General features: G+C 40.6%; 1 protein-coding gene across 4 annotated transcripts in view; it reads left to right on the plus strand.

Moving 5' to 3' along the window:
- VWA8 (von Willebrand factor A domain containing 8) overlaps positions 1-25,396 on the plus strand; it is a 372,743-nt gene that overhangs the window by 129,675 nt on the left and 217,672 nt on the right. For all 4 annotated transcript variants that reach the window (XM_044926848.2, XM_025263046.3, XM_044926849.2 and 1 more), the window contains exon 20: positions 4,281-4,352. In XM_044926848.2, the coding sequence (XP_044782783.2) occupies positions 4,281-4,352 (72 nt within the window). The remainder of the gene's footprint in view (positions 1-4,280; positions 4,353-25,396) is intronic.

Genomic DNA, 25,396 nt, shown 5'->3' on the forward strand with positions numbered 1-25,396 from the left:
GATTTGCTTTTTCTTTTTTTTTCATTCTATGGGCCATTAACTAACGTCAGTTTTATTTTTCTTCCAAAGAATTAATGCTCTTATACAAGCAGGGAACAAAAGAACAGAAAATAAGGTTACTTATAAGGCACAAAGGAATAAAGAATCTTGTCTGTCAAAGACCAAAACATGCTTGTAAGGAAAATATTTTCAAGCATTTGTGCTACCACACTCTGTTCATGTAGTAGAAAGGAATGAATTAAAAAGAATCAGGAAACTTTGTCATAAGCGACAATTTGAAAAACTCCATGGCAGTAAAGATTGAAAAGACTTCCCAGCGTGTACGAATGGAGGAAATTCAGTAGCAGGGAGGGCCATCGTGCCCTTGGACACGGCATCTGTTGCCATGGTGTTCGTGACCCAGACGTGGAGGACCGCAGGGCTGCTGTGAACTTTACGCAGTGGCCCTGAGGGATTTCTGTAGCCTGTCTCCAAACGTACCCTCTCTTCACGAAGCATTATGAATTAACCATTAATGAAAACTGCTAGCTGTGCCAGTTCTCGGAACGGTGACTTGATTAAATTCAGTTGTGTTGCGTGTGTTACTAGTGTCCTTTCTGCCGCACTTCACCTATGAAGCAGCGTCTTCCGTGCCTCTTGAATATTCAGGTGCTTCTATACCATCTTGTTCTGTGCCTGTGGTCTCCTTGCCACTCTGTGTTGTAATTGATTTTTAAAACACGTTTTCCACACTACTAAGATAAAACCTTGTGTTGTTGTTTTAATTTTGTATCTGTAGCACATAGCATAGTGCCTGGCATATAGTGACTATTGAGTAAATATGTGTTGAGTGAATTAATGAAAGAGAGAAAAAGATTTTGAATGTTCTTAATTAGGAGTATATTTTTATTATATCTCTCTTTAAGGAATATTTTACTTGCAGTAGTAAAGAGGAGAAATTGGAGGAGTGATTAGTAGCCTCTTAAACCTAATGAACTTCTGAGCTGAAAAAAAAATTTTTTTTTAATGTCTGCCTTGTATCTATGCTTATTCTAGGATATTATTGGAATGGTCAAAAGTTGGTTCAGGTTTTTAAACCCAAACAAACCTTTTGACCAATATCAGAACACAGAGATTAAAGTACATACATCCACAGTTCCAGGGCTCAAGTTGCCTGAATCTCGCAAGGGGAAAAGCAAGCAAGTGTACATGGTTACTGTACAGTGTGATTGAAAGTACACACAGGTTACTATGGTAGCATTGATGAGGTGATGGTCCCAGATTGGAGTGATCCTGGGAAGTGAGTTCACTACGTGAAGTTGAAAGACTCAGGCAGAGACACTAGCATCTGCAGAGACGTGGCTACATAAGAGTGGAGCTCGTTTAGGAAGCTACAGCTAATTAATTGTCATGGCCAGAGGTGAGGTTTAAAATGGAAGAATGACAAGACATGAGGCTGATGAGTTAAAGGTCATATTATATGGGCCTTGCTAATGAAGGAACTGGGAAACTATTCAGAAGAAGTGAGAAAGCTGTTGAAAGCTTCGAGGAACATTTCTACTTTTGCCCACTTTGCATTCATTCTGTATTATTACCTGTGAGTTGAAACAAAGACAGAGAGGGACTAGTTAGGAGGCAGTGGCAGTGGTCCAGGTGGACTTAGGGAGGGTCTGAACGAAGACAGAGACAGCGGGGACAGAGTGGAGAGGACACACCAGAGCCACACAGGAGGCAGGGAGAGCCGATGGGGCTTTCTGTTGGATGAAAGTCAGAGAGCCTCCCTCACGGAGCACGTGGTCTGCTGGGAAAGTCCACAGAAGAGTAAAGAGGAAATGATTCTCCACTGTGCCTGTGATTGAAACACAGTAGGAGAGTGGCAGGGGATGCGCTTGAGACTAAATCAAAAAGATAAGGAGTGATCCTTGTTCCGAAGGTATTAGTTATTCACAGAGTTTTGGGGAAGAGAAAAACTGACATGATTGTGAACCGAGAAATGACTGGCAGTACCGTGGAGCACATACTGACTCAAGGAGACACTGAAGTCTGAGATGCCACATTGGTGGGTAGGAATCTAGGCCAGAGAGGAGAAGGAAAAACGTGGATGAAAGCCATGGGAATGGGGAAAAAAAAGAATAGATACAGTAGATTTGAGGTGGCTGGATAGCTTAGATTTAGCTTTTGCTAAGAGCCAACTGAGTTGGGCAGGAAGATGGTGATGATTGGGTCAGGTTGTAGAAAATGATGCTATTAATTGGGATTAGAAATACAGGCTAAAGCATGAAGCTGTGGAGAAAGGAATGAGCCACGTTTTGGGTGTATTAAGTTCTAGGAGACTGGGAAACAGCCAAGTATAATTCAATATTTGCTCAGAAATGTGGGGCTGGAGTCAAGAAGAAAGGTCTTGCTGTTGAAGATCAGTGTAAAGTTAGTGGTTGAAGCCATGGAATGGATGAGTGGATTTAGGGAGAGTAGGGTCAGCAGTGAGTCTTCCAGCACTGAGCTGCACGTTGCCCTCCTTCCCCCTTCAGATGGGTGCCCACATACAAGAAGGCTTAACCTGGTCTGCCCAATCCCATGGTTCCTAGGAAAGCAGGTAACGAGGGAGTGAAAGAGAACAGAAAAAGGAAGAAAATCGGTATTTAAGGAGGAATTGCTGCAAAAAGAAGAAGATACAACCCAAAACACCATGGAGAAAAACCGTTAGAGAGGTAGAAGGGAATCAGGAGACGAGACCTTGAAGAAATTGTCTGTGGTACCGAGGGGGCCGAGAGATTAAGAGAATTACGTAGGCATGACCTTAGCCTTAGCTAACATTTGTTGACTTGAATAATTCTAGTTAGATGTAATCAGGGCAAAAAGTAGGAAGACATGAGAAAAAGTAAAGACAACAACTATAGTTTGGATTATTATTCACTATTCACATTGTTTTTTTACCTGCTAGCTAGGTGTTTGTTCCAACTTTTCTATCTATTTTTCATGGAGATTAGGCCAGGTATTTCTGGAAGAACTTAATGTTTTCTGGAAATCAGCACTGATTGTTCATCTTAGTTAGAAGAGTTCTGCAGACCAAATTATCACTAGAACTCAAATTAGAAGCCAAATGTTGTAAGTCTCCCTTTAAACTTCGGTAACTGTGTACCCTCGTTTACTCAAAATAGTCCCTGTTTATACTTGTTGTCCCAGCATAATTATTAATAGCATCTCATTTTATTCTATAAAGTACTCCAGAATGAACAAAATAGCTCACCCTACTTCAAGCCCCATTAAAACTCCAGTTCCATGGTTTATCTGAAAGCATTTTTTAAAAATTACCAAGATAAACATTAAGGAAAACTCATCTGTTCTTGAAGGAGGGAGAAAACTTTTTTAGTTTTTCTAGAAACTCTGCAAGAAAATATTGGTATTACTTAACATGAGAAGTAAAAGGAAAATATTTTAGATGTGGGAAAAAAAATCACACACCAAGTTTAAAAAAAAGACTGGCAAACGAGAACAATATCTACAGCATATATAAGATGCAAAAGGTTAAGTTGCCTTTTTCACAAACAGAGAACTTCAATAACTTTAGTACTTTGAGGCCTTTATTGTTTTGATACAGAAAACCAAGAGGAAATACAGATATGAATCGTTCCAGTCTGTAGTTCTCCCTTTAATCCTGGATGAGCCTTTTTGACCTACTTATGATTGTCCTATTTTTCAAGATACAAAAGAGCAATGTAATTTCCTCTGTGACTACTGTGAACAACTTTAATCTTATTCTTATTATATTGTGTCATGTTTTGAACTTAAAAATATGAAAAAATTTTAAAAATATATAATTTTTTGGAGTATAGTTGCTGACATTTTTAATTCTAAACCTACACATATGCGTTGAAAGTCATAGTTAAGAAGTCAATGTAAGATTTTCCATGAAATCTCCAATTGTTTTAGAAAACCTTTATATATTTACATTAGTAAGTATTAAGTTAAATATCACATTAAATTATAAGCCAACTCTCCATAGTACAATAGCTGAAAAATATTTGAGTCACATTATAAAAACTCTTTGAAATATGTATCAGTCAGTGGTTGAGTCTTGCTGAGGTAGACCATTTCAGGTCTTCAATATGAGTGACCCAATTGGTTATATAACTTATTTTTGACCGCAGCATGCATTTTAATTTTTTAGTGTAATCAAATTGAGAACTGTCTATTCTAATAAATGTTTTTCTTTCCATGAAGATATCTTTATAGCTGTCAACTTTCTTATTTCGCATTGATTATGCAAAGCACAATTAACCTCTAGTTGTTTTTTCCTCTAGCACATGATAGTGATGGAAGATATGCTCAAAGACTTTCTTCTTGGAGAACACCTATTATTGGTTGGAAACCAGGTGAGTTATGGCTGAAACCAGGTACTAATGAATACTAATGAAACCAGGTACTAATAATAATATGGTTTAAAAGCCGTATGTTTCTTCTGCTTGAGGGAGTAAGTTTTCAAAAACGATTTTTTTCCCCCTAACTAAATGACTAGTTGAAATTAAACAATAGGGTCTTCTACCTTCTAAACTTTAGAATTACCTCAGGGCTTAAATCACTGCCTCCCACCCGCCCCATTCAATCTTCCATCAATTCCTATCCATTCTGCCTTATAAATATCTTCTTTCTGATACCTGTCACCCAGCCCAGCTCACCACCACCTATCACTTGGCTTACAGAAGTGGTTTCCTAATACAAGGTTCTTAGACCCAAGCTTACACCCACTGTGATCCACTTTCCACTCTGCAGCCAGATGGATACTTGTGAAACTAAAATCTGAGCATTTTTTTGCTCAAGTTGGTTCCCCATTGCCCTTCAGATCAGATCAGATCAGTCGCTCAGTCGTGTCCGACTCTGCGACACCATGAATTGCAGCACGCCAGGCCTCCCTGTCCATCACAAACTCCCGGGGTTCACTCAGACTCACGTCCATCGAGTCAGTGATGCCATCCAGCCATCTCATCCTCTGTCGTCCCCTTCTCCTCCTGCCCCCAATCCCTCCCAGCATCAGAGTCTTTTCCAATGAGTCAACTCTTCACATGAGGTGGCCAAAGTACTGGAGTTTCAGCTTTAGCATCATTCCTTCCAAAGAAATCCCAGGGCTGATCTCCTTCAGAATGGACTGGTTGGATCTCCTTGCAGTCCAAAGGACTCTCGGGAGTCTTCTCCAACATCACAGTTCAAAAGCATCAATTCTTCGGCGCTCAGCCTTCTTCACAGTCCAACTCTCACATCCACACTTTACCACAGGAAAAACCATAGCCTTGACTAGACGAACCTTTGTTGGCAAAGTAATGTCTCTGCTTTTGAATATGCTATCTAGGTTGGTCATAACTTTCCCTCCAAGGAGTAAGCGTCTTTTAATTTCATGGCTGCAGTCGCCATCTGTAGTGATTTTGGAGCCCAGAAAAATAAAGTCTGACACTGTTTCCACTGTTTCCCCATCTATTTCCCATGAAGGTGTAGTCTTTAGTATGGCTTCAAGGGTCCTTCAGGAGCAGCCCCTGCCCACCTACCCAGTCCTAAGGTTTGGCTCCCTCCTTTCTTGCATTTGGCGTTAGCTTGAGCCACATTGAGGGCTTCCCAGGTGGCTCAGGGCTAAAGAATCCGCCTGCCAATGCAGGAGACCTGGGTTCGATCTCAGGGTCAGGAGGATCCCCTGGAGGAGGAAATGGTAACCCACTCCAGTATTCTTGTCTGAGAAATCCCATGGACAGAGGAGCCTGGTGGGCTATAGTCCATGGGGTTGCAGAGAGTCTGACATGACTGAACCACTAACCTCAATGAGCCACTCTGAACTTCCTTCAGTCCTCAGCTCCACTCCGGTCCTCGAAGCATGTTCTTCTCTCTGCCTGGAGCACTCGCCATCCCCTTCCCACACCCCGCTTCTCTAACTCCAGAGGTGTCCTCTTGTCCCAGTGAGTTAGGCTTCCCCTGCTTCTGCATAACTTCCTCCCATCTCCCCATCATCACACTTGTCATGTGTCACTGTGTCCACATGTAGAATGACTGTCCTCCCAGCTTGTCTGTATGCTCCTCAAGGGCAGGGACCGTGCTTCTCGCGCATCTGTGTCCTTTGTTCCTGGTACAGTGCTTGCTGCCAAGTACTAGATACTGAATATGTGTCTCTGGAGGGATGGATGGCACTTATTCTAATATCTAGAGGTTTCTGTTAATTTTCAATGGAATTATCAGACTCAGAGTGAACAGCACCTTTGGTTTTTAAAATTAGTTTAAAATTAAGGATAACAAGCTTTCAAAAGAAGTTTGGTCTTTCTTTCTGTCTTGTAACTTATAAAAACAATACATATTCTTTATTAGTGCCTCAAACTTGATTTAAAAAAAAATAAAAATGGGCCAATTGAGCGTTTTTTGTTTTTTTTTTTTTCAATAAAAATGGGCCAGTTGGGCAGTTTACTGGTTGAGTTCACAGACTTGGCAGTTAGCTGGCTAGAGGTCCAATCGCAACTCTTTTACAGATGGCTGTGACTTTGGGTGCATTGCTAATGTTACTCAGGCTCAGTTTCCTGATATCTAACCTAGGAATACAAATCATATGCACTCTATTGGGCTAATGTAAGGATCACATGAGATAATGGAAAGCACTTCTCACTGTGCCTGGCTCATGGTAGGTCCTCAGTTACAATGAAATCTGTGGGTCACTGTGTTTTTAAAAAAGGCTTTAATACTCCATTTCTTTTTTTTTTTTTCCAAGCAAGAATTAAACAATGAGCAATAAAATATTCACAGTCTCCTCGTTCACTATTTATAAAGTCCTACCAACTTTTATTTAGTGAAAAATAATTTTTTCCTGATGAGTCTATGTACCAGCATGGAAGGATGAGGATCAGTTAATAGTCCGACATTCAGTATTTGATACTGAGGCCCAGGAGGTCAAGTTCTCATCCGGCTCTGAACAATCATGACTCTCCTCTCACTTTGCAAAATGATGACTTGATAGCCCAGTGTACCTCACAAAAGTTGTTAAACTCTGGCAGTGCTCTCTTTTCTGATCTTCTGTGGTTACCTGAATTGCCTTAGACACAATCTGCTGGCATCTCAACAGCTGCAGACCAAGCATACACAGAGCTGGCGGTTGAGGAATAATTTTTTTGCTAAGGAGCAGGCTTTCAAAAGGAAGGTCCCTAGAGATCAAGCTGCGATGTTCAAGCAGCTTTGATGTATCCCAGCTGATACTGATGTCCTGAGATTTAGTGGGTAGAATACAGCAAGAGTTTCCTGGTAAAGGCAGGGTTTATAATTAAGTTGGATAATAGAGATAGGGCTTCATAAGAGTTGTCTAAGTTGAAAGGTTGAAGTTAGAGCTAACCAGTAACCAGAGAGACAGAGAGAGCATTCTACTCTCTGGGGGACTGGGGAGAGCTATAGGGGGCTTCCCTGGTGGCTCAGATGGTAAAGAACCTGCCTTCAATATGGGAGACCTGGGTTCGATCCCTGGGTTGGGAAGATCCCCTGGAGGAGGGCATGGCAACCCACTCCAGTATTCTTGCCTTGAGAATCCCCATGGACAGAGGAGCCTGGCAGGCTACAGGCCATGGGGTCGCAAAGAGTTGGACACAACTAAGTGACTAAGCACAACACAGCACGTATAGGGTGAAGGCAGAGTTGGAGCCAAGGATTGCTGCTTCTTTATGATCAGTGAATCAGAGACTATGAAAGTACTTTGAAATCACTCTAGAGAGCTATGCGAATGTTGGTGTGAGATCCTGTATGTTGCCTCTAGTCTGTTCCTGTGTGTGTGTGAATGTATGCAGTCATGTCTGACTGTTTGTGACCCCATGGACTGTAGCCTGGCAGGCTCCTCTGTCCATGGAATTTTCCAGGCCAGAATACTGGAGTGGGTTGCCATTTCCTACTCCAGGGGATCTTCACAACCCAGGATCGAACTCACATCTCTTGGATCTCCTGAATTGACAGGCAGATTCTTTACCACCGTGCCACCTATTTCTAGTCCCAAGGTAAAGAATAAGGCGCAAAGGGCTCGGCGTTGGGTGGAGGGAAGAGCAGCTCCCTCTCTACACATGCATGGGTGAACCCGGCATCCAGTGAGGATGGAGATCCTACCGAGTTTCAGGCTTGCCGAGAGTTGGCAAAGGAACCTCTGGGAAGACGCTGCTGAAACCCCCCCGGAGGTGCCAAGCAGGAGGTGGGGTATCACACCAACCTCTCTCAATTAGCGCTGTTGTCAGCAGGTCACAGTGTCTCCCCTTCTTTTACTGGTAGGGTGTCACCCTCCACTTTGGAGAAAGAGAAATACTGAAAAACAGAGATTGCATTCATTAGAAATTTGCTACACTTAATTGTCCTTTCTCATGTCAGAAGGGTTCTTTATCCTCTCATTATAAACCTCTAAGGTGATCAGTGTCATATAATGATACCAATGTTGCAGGAACTCTAGTTGGATTTTATAAGTAAATTCTGCTACCTGTGTCCATGAAGCCATCTAGTGAAAAACGAAGTCTTTCAGGCTGTCATTTGATGTCTTCCATTGTCTAATCTCACTCCACTTGCCATCTTGTGTCTCATTTCTCCCTTGAAAATCATGCCCTCAGATTTTAACACACTGTTTTCCAAACACCTTCTTGTTAGTTGCTCAGTCGTGTCCGACTCTTTGAGACCCCGTGGACTGTAGCCTGTTAAGCTCCTCTGTCCTCGGGATTTTCCAGGCTAGAATACTGGAGTGGTTTGCCATTTTCTACTCCAAGAGATCCCAACCCAGGGATTGAACCCGTGTCTCTTAATCTCCTGCATTGGCAGACGGATTCTTTACCACTGAGCCACCAGGAAGCCCAAACACCTTATCAGTGTTATATTTTAGTGTTTGATCTTCACCAGCCTGCTCTCTTCTTTCCCCCATGTTTGCCTATTCAAATCCTCCCTGTGTCAGAGGGCAGTGTGGGAACATGGAAAAGCAGAAAGCTGGGAATCCAGAGGTCTGCCTTCCTGCGCAGACTGCTTGTCTCTGTATGTACTATTGGGTTCATTGCTATCTCTCCTTAAAGGGCTTTGTCTTTTTTCGTTTTTTTTCTTTTTCTTATCTGTAAAATGATAGGACTGCAATGGGTGTTTTCTAAGGTCCCTCTGGCTGTAATATTCTGTAATATACTTCTTTAATAAAATCCTCCTGAACACTTCAGGCTGAAGGTTTGGGTCCATTCTCTGAATTGTTACAGCAGGCCATTTAGATTTCTTTTGACTTCTGTTGGACTTATGCGTCCACCTGTCATCTCTCTCCTGAAAAGAGAGAGCCCCTTAAGAAGAGTCTTAGTTTTTTGTGTGTGTCCTCCCTGATGTCTTGTGCATAATAGACATTTAACAAATATACTTTAGAGGACTGCATAGAATACATTTCTGCTGAGTAGGCAAAATGATTTAGAAGTAATTTGAAGTTAAATTTAGGCTTTCTTGGATTACTTTCAGGAGATTCTAAAACGAACTGACTAAACTTCTTATTCGGTAAACTTGCACCTGTTTGATGAAAGAAATGATGAATAAGATAGAATCTAGGGAGTAAGAGAAAGTACTTAGGAGAGAAAATGCTGTCGTGGCCCGTACAGCCGGGTATGATTACACACTGATGGGACCCGTACAGCCAGGTATGATTACACACTGATGGGATCAGGTCAGAGCCTAGCAGCATTATCGCTAGGGCCGAATAGTGAGACGCTAATCATTTGATTTTTTCGAATAATGATTGAGTACTACTCAGTGTTTAGCTGGTTACATGAGGTGCAGCCCTGCACATGTGCACACTCGCCAGGTCAGCAAGGGAAACTGGACTTTCCATGGCAGCTGGCGAAACCCTCAGTGGAACTTTTCTGAATATTTTAGTCCACTTCAGTAACTTTCAAACTTGTTTTCAAAAAGTAGCGTCTGTGTTAAGATATGGGGAAGATTCTATGGTTAGACTTTTATCTTTTCCTTTATTGAAGTATAACTGACAAGAAAATTTATATTTAATGTATACAGCATGATGATTTGATATATTGGGTTTGCCAAAAACTTTGTTTGGGTTTTCCCGTAACATCTTTTTTTTTTTAATTTGATTAATTTATTTTAATTGGAGGATAATTACTTTACAATATTGTGGTGGTTTTTGCCATACATACATCGACATGAATCAGCCACAGGTGCTCATGTGTCCCCCCATCCTGAACTCCCCTCCCACCTTCCTTCCCACCGCATCCCTCTGGGTTGTCCCAGAGCATGGGCTTTGAGAGCCCTGCTTTATGCATCGAACTTGCACAGGTCATCTGTTTTACATATGGTAATATACATGTTTCTTACAGACACATTGTGAAAAAATTTCTCCTACTGAGTTATATACTATATTCATTATGTCACATATTTACCTTTTTATTTATATATTTATTTGCTGAGAATGTATAAGTTTTACTGTCTTAGCAAATTTCAATTATACAGCATGGTGTTTCTAACTGTAGTTACCATGTTGCACCATTAGATCCTCAGAATCTATTCATCTTCTATGTGAAAGTCTGTACTCTTTTACCAACCTTTCCCTATTTCCTCCACTGCCCAGACCCTGGCAATCACTTTTCTACTCTATTTGAATGCAATCTTTTGCACCTATGGATGCCTTATCTTTGACAAAGCAGGCAAAAATATACAATGGAGAAAAGACAATCTCTTTAACAAGTGGTTCTGGGAAAACTGGTCAGTCACCTGTAAAAGAATGAAACTAGAACAGTTTCTAATGCCATACACAAAAATAAACTCAAAATGGATTAAAGATCTAAATATAAGACCAGAAAGTATAAAACTCTTAGAGGAAAACATAGGCAGAACACTCTCTGACATAAATCACAGCAAGATCCTCTATGACCCACCTCCCAGAATACTGGAAATAAAAACAAAAATAAACAAATGGGACTTAATTAAACTTAAAAGCTTTTGCACGACGAAGGAAACTATAAGCAAGGTCAAAAGACAGCCTTCAGAATGGGAGAAAATAATAGCAAATGAAGCAAGTGACACAGAATTAATCTCAAAAATACACAAGCAACTCCTGCAGCTCAATACCAGAAAAATAAATGACCCAATCAAAAAATGGGCCAAAGAACCAAACAGACATTTCTCCAAAGAAGACATACAGATGGCTAACAAACACATGAAAAGATGCTCAACATCACTCATTATCAGAGAAAGGCAAATCAAACCACAATGGGGTACCATCTCAGGCCAGTCAGGATGGCTGCCGTCAAAAAGTTTACAAACAATAAATGCTGGAGAGGGTGTGGAGAAAAGGGAACCCTCTTACACTGTTGGTGGAAATGCAAACTAGTACAGCCACTATGGAGAACAGTGTGGAGATTCCTTAAAAAACTGGAACTAAAATTTCCATAAAACCCAGCAATCCCCAGCATACACACCAAGGAAACCAGAATTGAAAGAGACACGTGTACCCCAATGTTCATTGCAGCACTGTTTATAATAGCCAGGACATGGAAGCAACCTAGATGTCCATCAGCAGATGAATGGATAAGGAAGTTGTGGTACATATACCCAATGGAATATCAATCAGCTATAGAAAAGAACACATTTGAGTCAGTTCTAATAAGGTGGATGAAACTGGAGCCTATTATACAGAGTGAAGTAAGCCAGAAAGAGAAACACCAATACAGTATAATAACGCATATATATAGAATTTAGAAAGATGGTAACAACCACTCTATATGCAAGACAGCAAAAGAGGCACAGATGTAAAGAACAGACTTTTGGACTTTGTGGGAGAAGGTGAAGGTGGGACGATATGAGAGAATAGCATTGAAACATGTATCTTAGCATATGTAAGATAGATGACCAATGCAAATTTAATGCATGAAGCAGGGCACCCAAAGCTGGTGCTCTGGGACAACCCAGAGGGGTGGGGTGGGGAGGGAGGTTGGAGTGGGGTTCAGGATGGTGGGACACATGTACACCCATTGCTGATTCATGTCAATGTATGGCAAAAACCACCACAATATTATAAAGTAATTAGCCTCCAATTAAAATAAATTAATTAATTAAAAAAAAGGTTGCACATATAAATGATACCATGCAGTGTTTGTCTTTGTCTTATTTTGCTTAGCATAATGCCCACCAGGTTCATTACTATTAAGACTCTTAATTACTTCCATTTGGTGTGTATGGGAGAGAAGAAAGCCACCCATAGTATTTGTTGGCAAATGTAGAGCAGGTACTCCACAGAGGTGCCCTTTTCTAAAAACCAGTGTGGAGTTCTGTGTTCTCTTTCCCGGTGCTTTCTTCAGAGTCCTGATCGTCTGGGAGGTTCCTTGTTCAGGAATGTGTACTTCTGCAGCCGTAGTAACTCAGGTGCTTCGTCAGTACCTTTTCAAATGCCCTGCTTTATTTATTAGTGGTACTTCTGGACCACTCTTAATATTTTACGCACCTTCTCACCTGCAGCCTTTAACGACCTTGTGAATCAAAACAATGAAAAAAGGAAAAGACAGGCAAGCAGAGCTACAACTGGTAGGTTAAGAATGACTGACACTCAGCTCTCATGGGATGGTGTCACTGGTGTTTGCACTCAAAGGCAAAGTGACAGCCATCTGGGAAAATGCCTGTTTTAATCACATGATTTAGTTTGAAACTAAGTGAACCATTTTTAGTAGTTGATCAGGCTCCTTTTTTACTCTTTCTGTAACATTACATGCTGTGCTGTGCTTAGTCGCTCAGTCGTGTCGACTCTTTGTGACCCCATGGACTGTAGCCCACCAGGCTCCTCTGTCCATGGAGATTCTCTAAGCAAGAATACTAGAGTGGGTTGCCATGCCCTTCTCCAGAGGATCTTCCCAATCCAAAGATCGAACCCAGGTCTCTTGCATTGCAGGCAGATTTCGTACTGTCTGAGCCACCAGGGAAGCCCAAGAATACTGAAGTGGGTAGCCAATCCCTTCTCCAGGAGATTTTCCCAACCTAGGAATTGAACTGGAGTGAAACATTACATGATGACTACTCAAAAAGCAAAAAAAGTTAATTAGAATTGAAGCTTTGGGCATTAAATATTGACAGAGAAGCCAGCAGTGGGTTGATATACAAATACAATAAAATATAATGAATGCTATTAATACAAGCTGTCTAAACATAGATACAGACTACCCAGCCTTCTGTTTTGCAAATTAGAGACTGGCTGAAGTTCATGAAAGAAACTTTTCAGTAGTTGAAGTTGTCAATTTAATATTGCTTTGAAAGATCACTGTTACTTGTAGCAACTTTTATTGTGAGGAAATTAAAGGGAATAAATGTTGATTTTGAGGTATCTCAATGTTTATCATCTTTATTAAGCCAAATCCCATCTTTTCTTTCCATGTATTACTATCTTTTCTAAGAATCTATGACATTAGATGAGTTTTCGTAACTGTTGGGAAGCTGAAAACAAGTCTATAAACATCACTTATAGCAACATAAAGTAGGCCCCATCTTTTGGTGAAATAAAATTGATTTTATCTTTTCATTTTTCTGTGTGGGATTTTTTTTTTTGGAACAGTCCATCAACTTTCCAGTAAAAGAAGCAGAATTGCTGCTGTCAGCCAAAAGGGACAGGATACCCTGAAATTACATGTTTCATGGTCCCTTAGTATACAGTGCTGCATATTGTAGGACTTTGTTAGCATGCACTATATGCATTATTTTCTACTTACTGTAATTATAACGTTACATGTACCTTTCATGCGGTTAGTTTCATGCTGGGTTTTTGAAAAAATCGTAACATGACTTTCTATTTATTTCAGCTTTCCTGACAGTAAAAAAGAGAAATGGCTGCTTACTTTCAAGCCAGTGATGCTTTTATCATCACAGCTCTCTTCAGGAATAAGCTTTCTACATAGAAAACAGACTTATGGGCATGGGGAGAGGAGAGGAGAGGGTGAGATGTATCGAAAAGAGTAACGTGGAAACTTGCATTACCATATGTAAAATAGATAGCCAACAGGAATTTGCTGTATGGCTCAGGAAACTCAAACAGGGGCTCTGTATCCACCTAGAGAGGTGGAATGGGAAGGGCGATGGGAGGGAGGCTCAAAAGGGAGGGGATGTATGTATACCTATGGGTGATTCATGTTGAGGTTTGGCAGAAAACAACAACATTCTGTAAAGCAATTATCCTTCAATTAATAAATTAAAACAGTGAGAAAAAAAAGAATACGCTTTCTTCCTCCCTGTATGTTACTTTCTTTTGGTTTGTAGAGCTTTATTATATTTGAAATACCAAGTATTCATGGTCAGTTTTTTGGGTTATAGATTCAGCTGATAGGTGCATAATTTTTTTTGTTGTTTAAAAACTCCTTAAGAATAAACTTCTGGGGACTTCTCTGGTGGTCCAGTGGTTAAGACTGTGCTTCCACTGTAGGGGCCACGAGGTCGATCCCTGCTTGGGGAGCTAAGATCCCCATGTCACACGGCGTGGTCAAAATAAATAACCTTCTGTTTCTAAATAAGGACACTTGGATTTGGAGAAGCAGTTGCATTTTATCAGATATTTGAAGGAAGAAATAGTTTAGTAATGTAGTGTTCTAGAATGCATAGGTACCCCCATTATATAAGAATTGTTTTAAACATATATAGTATTTGTTTTAAGAAGTGGAAGTTTAATCATCTGCATATAGTAATGTTTTCTCATTTGTGATGTTAAATTGCAAAGCAAGTCATCAGAATTTAATTTGTATTTAATGAGACAGTTAATAATTCACAATTGCTTCTAGGTGAATATAGTCCAATAATGTGCTAGATTTGTCAACTTTTTTTTTTTCCTTTTTTGTTTTTCACTTAAAGTGGGCCTTCTGTATGATTTTACCAAATAATAGCACTCTGGTGAAATTTTTATACTTAGGCTCTGCTTGTATTCCAGAGTCTATATTTTTTACCTTTACCAAAATTCTAATATATTTTCCTTATCAAACAAAAAGTGAGCTCTGGCTGATTTTCATAGGAGATGCCTTCTCAGTCTCTGACTTTCATGTGTTTCATGTTTCTAGAGTACTGATTCTGTAGGTACTTTTTACAATTCCATGGCACTTTCTAATCTATCAACACTGAGATCAATCTTCAGTTCAATTCAGTTCAGTTGCTCAGTCGTGTCCGACTCTTTGCAACCCCATGAATCGCAGCACGCCAGGCCTCCCTGTCCATCACCAACTCCCGGAGTTCACTCAGACTCACGTCCATCGAGTCAGTGATGCCATCCAGCCATCTCATCCTCTGTCGTCCCCTTCTCCTCCTGCCCCCAATCCCTCCCAGCATCAGAGTCTTTTCCAATGAGTCAACTCTTCGCACGAGGTGGCCAAAGTACTGGAGTTTCAGCTTTAGCATAATTCCTTCCAAAGAAATCCCAGGGCTGATCTCCTTCAGAATGGACTGGTTGGATCTCCTTGCAGTCCAAGACTCTCAAGAGTCTTCTCCAACACCACAGTTCAAAAGCATCAATTCTTTGGTGCTCAGCTTTCTTCACAGTCCAACTCTCACATCCATACATGACCACAGGAAAAACCATAGCCTTGACTAGATGGACCTTTGTTGGCAAAGTAATGTCTCTGCTTTTCAGTATGCTATCTAGGTTGGTCATAAGTTTTATTCCAAGAAGTAAGCGTCTTTTAATTTCATGGCTGCAGTCACCATCTGCAGTGATTTATCTTAGCATCTCTTAATTTTATTTTCCTCCTGAAAGCTGAAATGGCTCCCCTTGCCTATCCGATAAAATCTCTTTCAAAGAGAAACGCTCAAAAAAACCTATGACCTGTCTCCAAACCTCTTTTGTAGTTCTAGTTCTTCCAAGTCAGAGTTTCTTACCCTTCCTGAGTACACAGTGGGCTTCCCAGGTGGTGCTAGTGGTAAAGAACCCGCCTGCCAGTGCAGGAGACATAAGAGACGTGGGTTTGATCCCTCAGTCAGGAAGATCCCCTGGAGGAGGGCATGGCGACCCACGCCAGTATTCTTGCCTGGTGAATCCCATGGCCAGAGGAGCCTGGCAGGCTACAGTGCATAGGGTTTCAGAGCCAGACACGACTGAAGCCGCTTAGCACACACGCAAGTACATGATGCCTTTCTATTCTCCCAGCCATTTTACATATTGTTTGCTTCATATGAACTTCTTCCTCTCATCTTTCTCTGTGAAAATCCTGTAGTTTACAAGAGCTCAGATTTCTTTTCCCCTGTGAAGCTTGTCTTAGTCTCCCCCAAATAGAAATAATCTTGTTTTCCTTGGAACATTTATAGTATTTTATCAGTGTTTAATTCATTCTTCTCTTAAAGTTGTTTTGATTTTTAAATTTCACCTATAATTGAATTACAAGTTTCTTATGAGCAAGGATTAAAAATGGTAATAATTGTATGTTTTACAATTTCCAATATACTTTAAAAAATCATTTCATGTAGTTCTATGGAAACCCTTTGAGATAAATATTTTTATTTTCCATACTTGACAAATAGACTGAAGCTCAAAAAGTTTCAATATCTGCTCAAGATCACATAGCTTATTAATGGCTGAGTTAGGACTCATATTTTTCCAAGTTCATGCTTTTTTTCCACCATACCATGATTTTCCAGGTGGCCCTCATGATGAAGAACATACCCGCCAATGCAGAAGACATAAGAGATGTGGGTTCGATCCCTGGGTCCGGAGGATCCCCTGGAGTAGGAAATGGCAGTCCACTCCAGTATACTTGCCTGGAAAATCCCATGGTTAGAGGAGCCTGGTGAGCTACAGTCCATAGGGTTGCAAAGAGTTGAACACGACTGAAGCGACTTAGCACCCACGCACACTAATTCTTATACTAGTAATACAGCAGCAATAGCAACAACAATAATATTATGTAATAGCTAACTTATATTCAGTGCTTATAATAAGCCAGGAGCTATGCTTTACATACAGAGTTCAGGGCATTTTGAATTTTTCTATTATGAAATTATAAAATATATTCTATAAAAAGTAGAGTATATAATGAACTCCTTTGTCCCCATAACTTTGTTTCAACAATTACCAGAATTTTGTTCATCTTGTTTTAATCTGTGTTGAACATATTATCTGTATGTTGTCTTTTAAAAGACCATACTTTTACATAATGGATTTTTCTTATACTATCTTAGTTTTTATCTCTTACATCACCACAATCTGATCATTACTCCTAACAAATTAATAATACCCCTTAATATACACTGATACCCTACATTCGGTTTTCCTCAGTTCTCCCCAGTGTCACTTTGCAGTTGGTTTGTTTCCATCAGCAGGCAAATAAGAGTGGACACTTCAGTTGATGTACCTCCTGAGTCCCTTTGAAAGTTGAAAGATACGTTCTCCTATTCTCTTTATCCTGAGAGATATCGACCCACTTTCATGAATATAAACATTGTATCAAAATTATACCAATATCGATGAACTTACAGTGAGGAAGTATTTTCTAAAGTAAATTTCATCAGCCCAATTTCACTTCTTAATTAATTTACATAATGCAATGAAACCATATTCATTTCTTCCAGACTAGAAATTTCTGTCTGAATTACTTCCCAACAATTAAAAAAATTGTTTTTTTCCCCTGAATTTTCATAGCATTTAATTTTGAAATCTTTTATACACTGTGAAAATCAGTAAGCATATATTTAATACTGACTAAGGAGGACTCTATACACATTGTTACTACGTAATTCTATATAATCCTTTGTATCTCATACCATCTGTTAATTAGAGGCTTATAATGAACAGATTTAGTTTTTTTCTGGTATGGGCTTAGTAAATGTTTGTTGAATTATTTAATATTGAGATACTGTGAATATTTTATTGCCAAAATTAAAGAATGTGTGGATTTTGTTAATTAATCGTCTGAACTGTGCAGTGGCAGATTGTTGCTGTGTAGCATCAGAAACACACCGTGTTGCTATGCCAGAATAATTGTCTAATGTCTGTAGACGGATGGAACAGTTTGTCCAGACTTCCCCGCCTGTGTCCCCAGCTGCTAGTGGCAGCAGGGAATTTGATAATAAAGTGTGCCGTGCTTCTCATAGCTACAATGGCTTAGGAGTCCCAAGGCTATACAATATTTGCTTTCATCAAGCATAATGCGATCTTTATTTGATATCATATTATTTTGTGTCCCTTCTCAAACCTCTTGCTATAGAGTTGCCTAAAGTACAATATGGAAATTCTTTGCCATGCTGCACAAATTGTTGCTGTTCAGTCACTAAGACGTGTCCAACTCCTTAATGACACCATGGACTGTAGCCCGCCAGGCTCCTCTGCCCATGGGATTTCCCAGGCAAGAATACTGGAGTGAGCTGCCATTTCCTCCTCCAGGGGCTCTTCCCAACCGAGGGATTGAACCAGTGTCTTCTGCATTGGCAGGCAGGTTCTTTACCACTGAGTACCAGGGAAGCCCGCGCGTTCTCTTTGATCTTCAGTTTATCCATCCAGTGTTTCTTAGGAGTGTTTTTCTTGCCTTCGTTCTGAATCTGTATATTGCTCTTGTAAGCACGTTGATTTCTTCCCCCCCACAGTATTTATTTTGGCTGCTTTGGTTATACCAAGTGACCAAACTACCAAAGAGTCTAACTTTGCCATTTACAGCAGCACATGATTTCAAAGGGAAATTTCAGGGATGTGGATTTTATTATTCCTGTTTGAAAAGGAGCTTTTGACTTTGCCGGGAAGCTTTATCAGTGTGTTTTAAAGCCATGCAAACTAGTAGTGCAATCGAAAGCTGTGTTGTTCTGCCTGACTTTCGGGCGCTGTTTCTGGATCTGTTACAGGAACCTGTTTATGCAAATGTTTGGAACTGTTTACTGTGCAGTTTAGTTCTTTTTTCTGGATACATAAATAATGTATGTTCACTGAGAGAATTTGGAAGATAAGAAACTTCCAGTGATTCCTAAAGCAGGGACCTCTCACTGTGTTATTGGATTAAAAACTATTAGAATAAGATCGTGTTTGGAGATCAGCTTATCTAGGCCGTCTTTATTCAAATGAATGAAGATGGTGGTAGAAACCTCTACCTGAGACAGATTAAGGAGGATTGATTGTCTGAGTCTCCCTACTGCTTGTATAATAAGTATATTTTCAGGCATTTTAGACAAAGAATTAAAAGTTTCAACATTTGATGAAAACTTTATGGTTATTTTAAGAAAGCAATTTATTTCTCCTAATGCTACTGAAATAACTAGCTTTTTAGTTGTTATGTTTGACTGCAATTGGTATTTGTTGATGACATTCATACAATTAGTGTTTCTAAGGAAAATTAGGACCCTATGAAAAAAATCTTTAAGTTTTATACAAATGGAGCCAACTCTATGAAAGTTATTGAAGAATTAGGAGGAACTGGAGGGAAGGCCAAAAGTTAAGATGCTTCAGACAGCACGTGGCAAGCTGAACACTAGCCATGCAAGCAAGCACTCACTTGGAGACCATTTTAAAAATTACTGCAGAAGAAAGAAAATTGACTTCCTCACCTTCTCCCTTCTGAACCTTGCACACAGGGAGTTCCTGGATACATGTTTTAGGCTGTTTTATAATCTTTGAGTAATTGATTTATGACTCCACAACATTAGAATAATAAACTTTCATATACAGCAATTCAGAGAGACTACCTCCTGACATTGTGTTTTGTAATATAGTGAAGCGGAGAACAGCCCCCTCTTTTAAGTCAGAGTGAATTTGCCTTTAAAATCCCATTGTTTGCAGGATCCTAACTGCTTAGAACTTAAGTTTGCGTGCTTGCATGCTCAGATATGATAGACAGAGTGCCTGTTGAACTATGGATGAAGGTTCGTGACATTGTACAGGAGGCAGGGATCAAGACCATCCCCAAGAAAAAGAAATGCAAAACAGCAAAATGGTTGTCTGAGAAGTCCTTACAAATAGCTGAGAAAAGAAGAGAAGTGAAAGGCAAAGGAGAAAAGGAAAGACATACCATCTGAATTCAGAGTTCCAAAGAATAACAAGGAGAGATAAGAAAGCCTTCCTCAGTGATCAGTGCAAAGAAATAGAGGAAAACAATAGAATGGAAAAGACTATAGAGCTCTTCAAAAAAAATTAGAAATACCAAGGGAATTTCATGCAAAGTTGGGCTCAATAAAGGACAAAAATGGTATGAACCTAACAGAAGCAGAAGATATTAAGAAGAGTTGATAAGAATACACAGAAGAACTAAACAAAAAAGATCTTCATGACCCAGATAGCCACGATCTTGTGATCACTCACCTAGAGCCAGACGTCCTGAAGTGTGAAGTCAAGTGGGCCTTAGGAAGCATCCCTATGAACAAAGCTAGTGGAGGTGATGGAATTCCAGCTGAGCTATTTCAAATCCTAAAAGATGATGCTGTGAAAAGTGCTGCACTCAATATGCCAGCGAATCTGGAAAATTCAGCAATGATCACAGGACTAGAAAAGCTCAGTTTTCATTCTAATCCCTAAGAAAAGCAATGCCAAAGAATGTTCACATACTTGCACTCATCTGACATGCTAGCAAAGTAATACTCAAAATTCTCCAAGCCAGGCTTCAACAGTACATGAACTGTGAACATCCAGAAGTTCAAGCTGGATTTAGAAAAGGCAGAGGAACCAGAGATCAAATTGCCAACATCTGTTGCAGCATAGAAAAAGCAACAGTGTTCCAGAAAAACACATCTACTTCTGTTTTATTGACTATGCCAAAGCCTTTGACTGTGTGGATCACAATAAACTGTGAAAAATTCCTCAAGAGATGGGAATACCAGACCACCTGACCTGCCTCCTGAGAAATCTGTATGCACGTCAAGAAGCAACAGCTAGAACCAGACATGGACCAACAGACTGGTTCTAAATTGGGAAAGGAGTACGTCAAGGCTGTATGTTGTCACCCTACTTATTAAACTTATATGCAGAGTACATCATGCAAAATTCTGGGCTGGATGAAGCACAAGATGGAATCAAGATTGCCAGGAGAAATATCAATAACCTCAGATATGCAGATGACACCACCCTTATGGCAGAAAGTGAAGAGGAACTAAAGAGCCTCTTGATGAAAGTGAGTGAAAAACCTGGCTTGAGACTCAGCATTCAAAAAATGAAGATCATGGCATCTGGTCCCATCACTTCATGGCAAATAGATGGGGAAAAAATGAAAACAGTGATAGACTTTGTTTTTATCATCTCTCATTCTACAGAAAATTTTAAATGAAAAATTTCATTCCCTTTTGTTGTTGTTGTTGTTCGTTGCTCAGTTGTGTCCGACTCTTGGGACCCCACGGACTGTAGCCTGCCAGGCTCCTTCTTCAATGGGATTTCCTAGGCAAAAATCCTCAAAACAGATTGCCATTTTCCCCTCCAGGGGATCTTCCCGACTAAATATTATCTTCCAAAAGAATCAAGTGTGATGTAAAAGCTATTTATTTTGTGCCAATTTTTATTAAAGGATACACATTGTGTATATAGGATAACGATTAGTAAGTAAAGATAAATATCCACAGGAACAAAATGAAAATGGCAGCAGATTTATTTTGACAATTGCACTTTGGGTAGTTTTTTTGTTTTCTAAACTTCTCGTTGAGAAAAATGAGTACGTGTGGCTTTTGTAATGGAAAAATAAGATACTATTTATGTATTTATTCAATTAAAGTAATCCTCAGGATTTTCTTGTTGTAGGCGAAAACCATGGTTGGAAAGAACAGATCACTGTAACTGTCTCATTTTGTTCAGGATATTTACAGAAATTCCTTCCTGGGTTATGCTTTTAGCATTTCCTCGAACGAATTATTGGAGCTTTTAAAATGAAGCCAGAAATGACCTGATGAGATCTCTGTTTAAGAAAAATAACTAAACAAATGGTGGACTGGCCAGTTGTAAATCTAGAGGCGGGAGGCCCAAGAGGACCCTTTCCAGGAGTCTGAGCACAATGATGGGCTGCCCTGGAGCAGTGACAGTGAGTCAGAGAGGCAGGAGCAGATGTGTGAAGCAGGCACGGCAGAGTCAGTCTTTCCAAAGTTAAACTGCCTTTTTTTAATACTAGACTTCCCTCCCTACCCAGCAAAGGCACCTCAACTCCCAGTTTCATGTGTCTTTAAGTAGCATCACGTTCCACCTTGTTGCCCAAGACAGAAAGGTTTATTTCTCTCACCTCACATCCAGTTCATCCTCAGATCTTGTTAGTCCTTTCCCCTAACTATCTCTTAAGTACATTCAGATCTCTCAGCTCCTTACTTGAAGCCACCACCGTCTCCGGTCTGAGTTTGTTAAAAAGTTTCCAAATTGCTTTCCTTTGCTTTCAGTCTTGTTCTCTGTCCTGGCATTTCACCAGAATGATTTTCCTAAAGTGAAAATCTGATCCTGATACCCCTCTACTTCGGTGGCCATTTGGTGCTGTTGGGAAACAATCCAAACTCTCACCTGGCTTCCAGCACTGCCCGAGCTAGACCTGCCTCCTGCTCTAGGCTTGTTCCTTATTATTCCCTTCCTCACTCCCGCTCCTTGGCTTCACCTGGACCTGTCCAGTGCTCCAGCTCTCTAGTGCCCCAAGTCTTTACACATACTGTTCTCTCTACCTGGAACACTCCTGTTTTTCCTCCTGCCCATAAAGTCTTTAATTCCTTGATATTTCAACTGAAATATCACTGTGCATAGTGGGACTTCCTGAGCCTTTGGTTAAATCTTCAAGACCTTTGGATGTTCCATAGCAGAACACATCACATGTACATCTACAATAAGTTCTCGACATACAAATGAGTTCTGTTTTGAGAGAGCTCATTCATAAGTCCAATTTGTTTGTAAGTACAACAAAGCTAAGGCCTTCCCTGGTGGCTCAGGTAAAGAATCTGCCTGCAATGCAGGAGCTGCAGGAGACACAGGTTCTATCCCTGGGTTGGGAAGGTCCCCTGGAGGAGGGAATGGCAACCCACTCTAGTATTCTTGCCTGGAGAATCCCATGGACAGAGGAACCTGGAGGGCTACAGTCCACAGGGTCACAGAGAGTGGGACACGATGGAAGGGATTTAGCATGCACACACAGCAAAGCTAGCCTTGGTACCCAACTATCACAATCAGCTGTATACTGCTGCTTTTATACTTTTGGGCTTGACATAAAGATACTGGACTCTTTACAGTAAAGTACACAACATCACAACCACGTACAGAGGATGCATGCACGTGGCAGTGTACCCCAGACATCTGGACTCGTTTATGTCAGTGGACATGCAAACACGTTTGCATCTGTGAGTGTTCACAACTTGAAAGTTTGTGTGTAGGAGGCTTACTGTATTTTGTTTGTTTCATTGTCTGTTTCCTACTGGGTTGTAAGCTACCAGTGTGGTCAGGGGTTGTAGTTATTTATCATTGTATCCCACTCAGCTAGTACAATACCTAGAACATTAGGTGCTAAAAAGGTTGATAAATTAGACAAAGGCGATATGGAAGGAAGGAAGGGAGGGAGGAAAGAGAGAAGTGGAGGAGAAAGGAGTGTAAGGAAATAAAAGGAAGAAAAGAGAAGGAGGGAGGGAAAAAGGAAGGAGAGGAGGAAGGGAGGGAGAAAGGAAGGAAGGAAAAGTTTTGCAAATTGAAACTACAGAGATTCTAGTGACGTTTTGAATGGAGCAGGGAAAAAATACAGTAGTCAAAAACATTCTGACTCCTTCATTGACCAACTGGGTATGAGGCCATACTGTTAAGAGTGGGTTAAAAAGAAAGCAGAGTTGGTTTTGGTGGAAGCATAATGAGTTCAGTATGAACGTCTGGTACGGAAGCTCAGTTGACAGTTCGAAACAGGAGATCTCATCTCAGCTGGGGCTTAGGAGAGACATGTGCGCTATATGAGATGACTGAAGTGAAGGGAGTAGGTGAGATTCCCAGAGAGAGTATATGGAGACAGGAGACAGATGAGGCTGGAGTTCGGAAGACTCTGAAATGTGTTAAAAGTAACACAGCCCCCAAAAGTAACCAGCCCGAAATGGAGTCCCTTATGCTAAACTCTCATCACAAAACCCAGACTTACCTTGATTATAGTTTCAGCCTCTCCCAGAAATGGAGTCTTAAACCCATAAATGAGGATCACCTGGTCAGCACTGATGAGGTCACTGGCCCAAGAGACCCCTGAGGAAAGTGACCTTGTCACAACCTGCTTCTGCTGCTACTGCTGCTAAGTCACTTCAGTCGTGTCTGACTCTGTGCGACCCCATAGACGGAAGCCCACCAGGCTCCCCCGTCCCTGGGATTCTCCAGGCAAGAACACTGGAGTGGGTTGCCATTTCCTTCTCCAATGAATGAAAGTGAAAAGTGAAAGTGAAGTCACTCAGTCGTGTCTGACTCTTGGCGACCCCGTGGACTACAGCCTACCGGGCTCCTCATCCATGGGATTTTCCAGGCAGAGTACTGGAGTGGGGTGCCATTGCCTTCTCCATGTCACAACCTAGTGTAACAATGTTTCTAGTAGAACTTCCTTGTCCTCCCTTTTGCTTATGAAAGTCTGTTCTCTTGTGCTTCTCCTTTCTATCTGCTAGATTCATGAATCATTGAATAAGGTCAATAAGATTTGTAAAGTTTGCTCAGTTGAATTTTCTTCTTAACACATTGAAAGAAGACATAGCAAAGGAGCCTCTTAGTGGCAGCCAGGGACTTCACATTGCATCCTACATTTATAGGGCTTGTAATGGCAACCCACTCCAGTATTCTTGCCTGGGAAATCCCATGGACAGAGGAGCCTGGTGGGCTACAGTCCTTGGGGTCACAAAGAGTCACGACTGAGCGACACAACCACAACAAGCTCCTGAGATTGCTCAGGAGGAATTTGAAAGAGCAAGGGGGAATCTGATCTTGGAAGCAGGGAGGGAGCATGAGCTCCCACAGTGGTTTTTCATGGCTTGTTCTTTTAAGAAAGCCTTTGTGTTTCCGACAGTACAGTGCATTTATGACATTTGTTTTTCTCTAGGTTTCTTGAATTGAACAGAGCTGATATAATTAACACCCATTTTGTTTGGCCGAACTTATTTATTTAAAATTTTGTGTTTATTGCAACATGCCATTTAAAGCCTATATAGCTTTGTACCATATGCTTGACTGTGGACAGTGTAAGAAATCAATAAAGGTACTTTTATTGCTACAACATATGTTACAAAACGCAGCTTTTAAAACCACTTCTACTCTTCCCACCCAACTCAGTTTTTAGAAGTGTTACATCCCATTAATAGAGTGGTCCACCTCTAAGTGAAAACTTTGAAATGGAGCAATAGGAGTGGATTCCATTTTTAACAGCTTGTCCTCTACGAAAGGACAGCAACCTGGTGTCAGTAAATTCTGAGAAAATGAGGGCATTCTAAGAAGAGAAGATACAGTTGAGACTTATTAATAAACCCTGATTATAATTTCAGGTTTCCAAGGTCTTAAAAGACTGGAAAGTAGGATAAAAGG

The sequence above is a fragment of the Bubalus bubalis genome, chromosome 13 (assembly GCF_019923935.1).
Source record: "Bubalus bubalis isolate 160015118507 breed Murrah chromosome 13, NDDB_SH_1, whole genome shotgun sequence".
Taxonomy (NCBI): domain Eukaryota; kingdom Metazoa; phylum Chordata; class Mammalia; order Artiodactyla; family Bovidae; genus Bubalus; species Bubalus bubalis.